General features: G+C 35.6%; 1 protein-coding gene and 1 long non-coding RNA gene across 2 annotated transcripts; one reads left to right on the top strand and one right to left on the bottom strand.

The window, feature by feature from the left end:
- Window positions 1-212: 212 nt before the first annotated feature.
- Window positions 213-1,759, bottom strand: LOC128230075 (uncharacterized). Its single transcript, XR_008260157.1, has 3 exons — window positions 1,680-1,759; window positions 666-802; window positions 213-349 (listed from the first exon to the last, which is right to left on the bottom strand). It is a non-coding gene; the product is annotated as an uncharacterized LOC128230075 (long non-coding RNA).
- A 1,398-nt stretch (window positions 1,760-3,157) lies between these two features.
- LOC128230132 (uncharacterized) lies at window positions 3,158-5,209 on the top strand. The gene is made up of 2 exons (XM_052942167.1): window positions 3,158-3,447; window positions 4,370-5,209. The coding sequence occupies exons 1-2, from the start codon at window positions 3,310-3,312 to the stop codon at window positions 4,751-4,753; spliced, it is 522 nt and encodes a 173-aa protein (XP_052798127.1). The 5' UTR covers window positions 3,158-3,309; the 3' UTR covers window positions 4,754-5,209.
- The last annotated feature ends 1,516 nt before the right edge of the window (window positions 5,210-6,725 follow it).

Here is a 6,725-nt window from a genome sequence, read left to right on the forward strand (position 1 = left end):
CAAAACGTTATTTTAACTCGGCAACATACTGGAATGCACTTCTAATTAGACCATTGTGATCTTTCAATGTGTCCTGATTAGGTGTGTTTCGCCTTAACGTGCCTGCTGAGTCCAGATTTGAACTTGAATGCTGAGCGACACTGTAGACATTTGTGACGTGTCATTCCCCTGTGTCTAGTAGAAATCTGGTCACTGAGATTGGTCGTGTCACCCAATTTGAACCCACACACATCACAGGTTAGCTTCAATTGGCCGCTTTCGCGTCTTTCGTGTATTTTCAAGTCTTGCAAGAGCAGTTTTGCCACAATATTTGCAAACGTGCAACTTTGTCTCGCCGTGATTGCTGCACCTATAAAAAAGACATGTACTGTCACAAGTTAGCGAGAAATGCTGGCAATGTCAGTAATTGAATATAATTTATAAAAAAACACTATATTACTGCCACGCAATGAGTGTTTGATCGTGTAATCAGCATCATAAAACTAAACGACCCTGTCCACTGAAACACGGACCACATTATTATGTGAATAACGTAACTCCTAAAAAACGTTGAAAACACAGTCAGACGACGGCAAATCTTAACCTCTACACGAGGGGAGTCATAATAAAAGTATAACTTTAGTATATTCTTATTTCTCTGCGAAAAAAGAATGCTAAAAACTAACCTGTGTCTGTGTAAACACTTTCCCACAAAAACGATGGCAATTGACCAGAATGCCTTCTATCGTGGTCTACTAGGTGTTTTTTTTTTTTTTTGAAATGCCATTCCGCATTCTTTGCATAAAGTCGGAGTCTTCATATTCTGAAATGAAACAAATGTCACAAAATCATAAGTCTATCAAAGCAGCTAGCAATCGAAGACATTAAAAGTACAAGAACACTTTTCTTTCTCAAAATTGACAAAATGAAAAGTTATTAAGCAGTAAATGTGTTACTGTTTACCATGTACAATGAATACAAACACGTTTTACATATACGATACGAAAAAGAAGTGGAACACCCTTTACAAAAACTTCAAGCCCTTTATATGTCAATTTGGAATATATTGTTAAAATACGGGACTGATTTTTAGTGTGATAACACATGTTTCCATGATTCATGAAAATGAGCCCATCATTCCGTCGGTCTAACTGTTAAAACGCGTTCATTCTTCCATTGTCACTCCATTACAATGCGTTTTTTCAAACATGGAGCAATGTTCAATAATGAATTTGAAGAATAGAAATAATAAATAAATCTATAATAACTCGTTTTAGCACCAGTCAGTGAAATAATGAGTATATACACTGAAGGTTGTAAATGACCGTGTACTTTATCAAACCTAAAATGTCCGTGTACTTTATCAATTTGGTTTTAGTTCATTTTCGCCTTTGAAATAACTATAAGAAGTTCAACAATACACGCTGAAAACTTTAAAATACATAAAATTGCTTAAAATAAGATTTGTGTATGAATTATTTACGGCTAACATGAAGTAAAGCGATAGATTTGTCGAAAGCCGTGTACTTTGCCTTAGATTTCAATTCTGAGAAATCAGTTGGTCAAGATTTTCAGGAAAACTTTAGAATATTAGAGAAAGTTCTTTATAACTGTGGATAGAGCTCTTAAATGCGGGGTTTATGGTCTTTATTTCACAAAAATTCTCCAAATATTAAGAAAGTTATCTTTAAAAACCTTACCTGAATCGAGACTTGTTGACATTTGTCGCCGTGCACTTAACCAAATAAGTCACGTGGGTTCTCCACCGTGAGGATGTGAGGACTTAAAGACTAGCGAGTTATGTTATACATATAAAGAAGTACTTAGCTGAACTGTCCTATTTTAAGCACAGTTCGAATGTTCGGTTGTAATAGTTTTTTATCAAATTTACACGACTGGTTTCCCGCGCTGCAAAACAAACCCGATATCACGTCCAATGTAGTCTCAACAAGTTATTTACTGTAGGGAGTCGGAGAGTTGTGTCCGATAACACTGACGGACTTAAAACTAATGAAATCAAAACATCAACCCGATAAAATTCTTTGTTAATGCTGGAAAAGAAATTATGCAGAACTCACGGAAATATTTGAACGACTGTAATGGATGGCAAATACCAAACGGTAAAACAGTAAATAAGCAAGATATCTGGTTACTTTCTCGAATAATGAAACTTACTTTTAAAAATTATTTTGTGAAAAGGATATTGCCCAAAATATGCATCATGAGAATATTGTGCCTACGATTGCTTGTGTGTTGAATTGATACTGACATGACTGCCACTCACTTATATACAAATTTAACTGAACATGCGGCACCGAATATCATCAGTAACTATACACATGTTTTTGTTATTGTTCAAATTCCAGTATATATGAATTGATTTCATTGAATGATTCATGAGGCTTTATTTATGTTGTGTGTTTTATATAGACGGCTACATTGTAAATAAGATGTATATTGCATTGAGTCCGTTTTCAGATTTGATGTTATATTACTTGTTCCTTAATGTATCACTGTGACAATGATATATAATATAAATAAATATATAATATGTTCTGATACATATATACTATGTTTTGTCAAAAAACTGTTTTATACATGGTTACGAAAAAACAGTCTGTCTGTCTGTCTGTCTACCTGTCTAGCTGGCTGGCTGTTTTTTTTTTGTCTGTCTGTCTGTCTGTCTGTCTGTCTGTCTGTCTGTCTGGATGTCTTATTATTATTATTCTTATTCTTATTTTATTATTATTTTTAATATTATTATTATTATTATTATTATTATTATTATTATTATTATTATTAATAATAATAATAATAATAATTATTATTATTATTATTATTATTATTATTATTATTATTATTATTATTATCATTATTATTGTAATTATTAACATTAATATTAGTAGTAATAGTATACGTGCATGTTTTGTGTTGCATCATATGACATGCAAAGCTGCACGCGTGGGAGCAAATCCTGGGACACTTTGGGCGCGGCGAACAATGGTGGATTTAAGTACTTTATATACACAAATTAGAATGACGTTCTTAACCGCAAATATCGGGTAAACAGATTTCATTATCGGAGTTATTTTCCACGTTCTAGTTCACCGAAGTCAACAAATCAACGAAGACTGACGTAACCAATAATGGATTTTCCAGAATCTTCGAACTACTGTATAAAAGCAGGACCTTAGCTTAAACACATTCAATGTAAAGGATATTAGGAAACCAAACACATGCGGATATATTTACCAAAGCTTGTACTGACTGCCATACTATAAACATATTACAATATACGTATTGAAAAGATATACACGGATATTAAATAGAATGAAGCGAGTGTTTTCCCGACTAGCTTGTGTGAGCGGTCGGACTGACATAACCATGAGAGGGTCGTTTAATGTCGGACTGGAGAAAGAAGTTGACCGATTTTTGAGGACCGCGACGGCAACCAGACCACAGATTGAGGTACGTCTCTGACAACTCCCTTTTCAGTCAAATAAGGCGTAATTGTTAACAGAGAATTTCACAACCGTATTGAAACGATGACAGGTCGTGCAGACATACAATCGTGTATAGTGTTGCACCAATCAGGATATACATTGCATTCACACCAAAACGCTCATGTAAACAGGTTGTCACTAATATGATATTCAGTAAATTCCATCTTGATCTTTCGATATGTATTGATATCATTCTTACTTTAAAATGTTTAGTGCTGAATTAAATCGAACATAATCTGAATATCTTAAGGCATAATCTAATGTCACGATACAGTGGTAAATATTCAAATTAATAGTCGGCGCCCCGGGAGCCCAAATATATTTGATATCGTCCAAAAAATAAGTCACTTATGGACCAGTTCATAAATTGCAGAAGATATATGCTGTTCATACTTTCAAATTTGCACTAAAACATGTGATGGACGGTTTGTTTTAAATTGTATAATTTGATTGATGACGATATCTAAAATCTGAAGGACCTGTATATTGTTTTTATGATAATATTGATTTTAAATACCAACTTTTCCCTGAAACGCTAAAGATTAAATGGTATAATGTTTCTAAATCTCATACGCAGGCAGAACGAAAGGACGTTTTTAAAATCTTACCTTATGCTTAATTGTTTGTTTTGCACTGGCTTTCAAAAAAGGGTTTAAGATTGTTTGCTCATAACGTAAACCATTTTTCCCATTCATTTATTGCAGAATAATGTCTGAAATACATGTATACTCATCATTAAAGTACCCAAAAACGTTTTATAAGCGATCAAGATGATTTTTTTGTGTGTTTTTTACTCCAGTTTTTTGCGCCGACTCGATGCTTGACACTTGTAGTGTTGATTTTTTGTATTACAACTTGCTGATGATCATTTCACGATCTCGTTTCAGCTGGAAGATGGAGGCAATGGGCGACCCGAGGTGAACAAGAAAATCGTCGAGAGATACGTAGTGTATGACCAGGCCCCGCGGAATGAACCTGGTGCCTATCACGTGTATAAAATGACCACGCGGAACAGACTGCACGTGAATCTCGAGGACTTGCCCGTGCAGTTACACAAACCTTTCATCAAATTTTATGTGAAACACTTGACTGAAAAAGGCGAATACAATTCATCAAATCTGATTCAGTTCAACAATATATGCGAGGACGTGTTTCGATACTTTCTAAACATGCAAATAAAAAAACTTGGTTATAGCTCCGTGTTTACAAGATACAACCACGAACGTGGCTTAGCTCTTTTTGAAACAAATAGAAAAGAAACAGGAGTTTGACCAATGTATGTATATTAGATGGTTTAGAAGTAGAACAATCTTACAACGTAAATGATGCAATAAGAAAATAACCACGAGACAACTGCTTTTACTAGCAACGTGTGATAGGGGTCCCTAGACAGAACCCTGGGAGGACCATCTCGTCTACAATAGTTTACACAATAGAAAGGGCATTGATTCTTGTTGCAAGAGTGATCAACTTAGAATTGCAATATGATGCAGACAGAGATATTATGCAAGAACTCTTTCGTTAAACTAAGCTTCCATTAGATTTAGGTTTAAACCTGTTATTGTAATGTATTTGTTGAAAAATATTTTTACATGATTTCGTTGTTATTCTATGCCATAAATACCTTCAAATAAATCAGTATTATATGCATATATATATATTTTAACATTATGTGTTAGACATGATTTGTTTCATATGAGACAGTTTACAATAAATTGTCACTTTTATGGATTGTTTAGTTTTCCTTCAGTTTTGTTTCGGTAAGCCAATTTTTGGCCATGTCAAACATAAGTTAAGGACTTGATAAAGAATGTTTTGATTCTAAGGTTTGTCTTTGGAAAACGCGATCAGGCAAAAAACTGTGTGATAAAGTCAAACCAAAAATCATGTATTAGTTCTGCCACTGTTGGCATTGCGCCTCCACCGCTCCTGGTAGGATGTAACTATGCCAAGTACAGTTGAACTCTCCTGCAGTGAACCACTTAAACCTAACGGTACTGGCGTGACCTGGATATGAAAATGGTAACCACTCTATTACATCATAATTCCAGAAAAGAATACCGCTCAATAACCTCATCAATCCAGAAAAGAATACCGCTCAATAACCTCATCAATCCAGGAAGGAATACCGCTCAATAACCTCATCAATCCAGGAAGGAATACCGCTCAATAACCTCATCATTCCAGCAAGGAATTCCGCTCAATAACCTCATCATTCCAGCAATAAATATCGCTCATTAACCTCATCATTCCAGCGATAAATACCGCTCATTAACCTCATCATTCCAGCAAGGAATACCGCTCAATAATCTCATCATTCCAGCAATAAATATCGCTCAATAACCTCATCATTCCAGCAAGGAATACCGCTCAATAACCTCATCATTCCAGCAAGGAATACCGCTCAATAACCTCATCATTCCAGCAAGGAATACCGCTCAATAACCTCATCATTCCAGCAATAAATACCGCTCAATAACCTCATCATTCCAGCAATAAATACCGCTCAATAAATTCATCATTCCATCTTGGAATACCGCTCAATAACCTCAGCAGTCCAGAAAAGAATACCGCTAAATAACCTCATAATTCCAGCAAGGAATAGCTCTACCTAACCTTATTCCAGCAAGGAATTCGGCTCAAGAACCTCATCATTCCAGCAATACATATCGCTCATTAACCTCATCATTCCAGCGATAAATACCGCTCATTAACTTCATCATTCCAGCAAGGAATACCGCTCAATAATCTCATCATTCCAGCAATAAATATCGCTCAATAACCTCATCATTCCAGCAAGGAATACCGCTCAATAACCTCATCATTCCAGCAAGGAATACCGCTCAATAACCTCATCATTCCAGCAAGGAATATCGCTCAATAACCTCATCATTCCAGCAATAAATACTGCTCAATAACCTCATCATTCCAGCAATAAATACCGCTCAATAAATTCATCATTCCATCTTGGAATACCGCTCAATAACCTCAGCAGTCCAGAAAAGAATACCGCTAAATAACCTCATAATTCCAGCAAGGAATAGCTCTACCTAACCTTATTCCAGCAAGGAATACCGCTCTATAACCTCATCATTCCAGCTAGGAATACTTCGCCATAACCTCATCATTCGAGCACGGGATACCGCTCCTTAACCTCAGCAGTCTAACAAGGGATACCGCTCCAGTACCTCACCGGTGCAGACAGGAATATCTCTACATATCCTTATCATCCCAGTTCAAAAC

This window comes from Mya arenaria, chromosome 4 (genome assembly GCF_026914265.1).
Source record: "Mya arenaria isolate MELC-2E11 chromosome 4, ASM2691426v1".
NCBI lineage: Eukaryota > Metazoa > Mollusca > Bivalvia > Myida > Myidae > Mya > Mya arenaria.

Bases quoted from the DNA above. Each gene is read 5' to 3' on its own strand.
- LOC128230132 (XM_052942167.1), top strand. From the start codon at position 3,310: ATGAAGCGAGTGTTTTCCCGACTAGCTTGTGTGAGCGGTCGGACTGAC. The intron at 3,448-4,369 runs GTACGTCTCTGA...ATCTCGTTTCAG, and splicing joins CAACCAGACCACAGATTGAG to CTGGAAGATGGAGGCAATGG.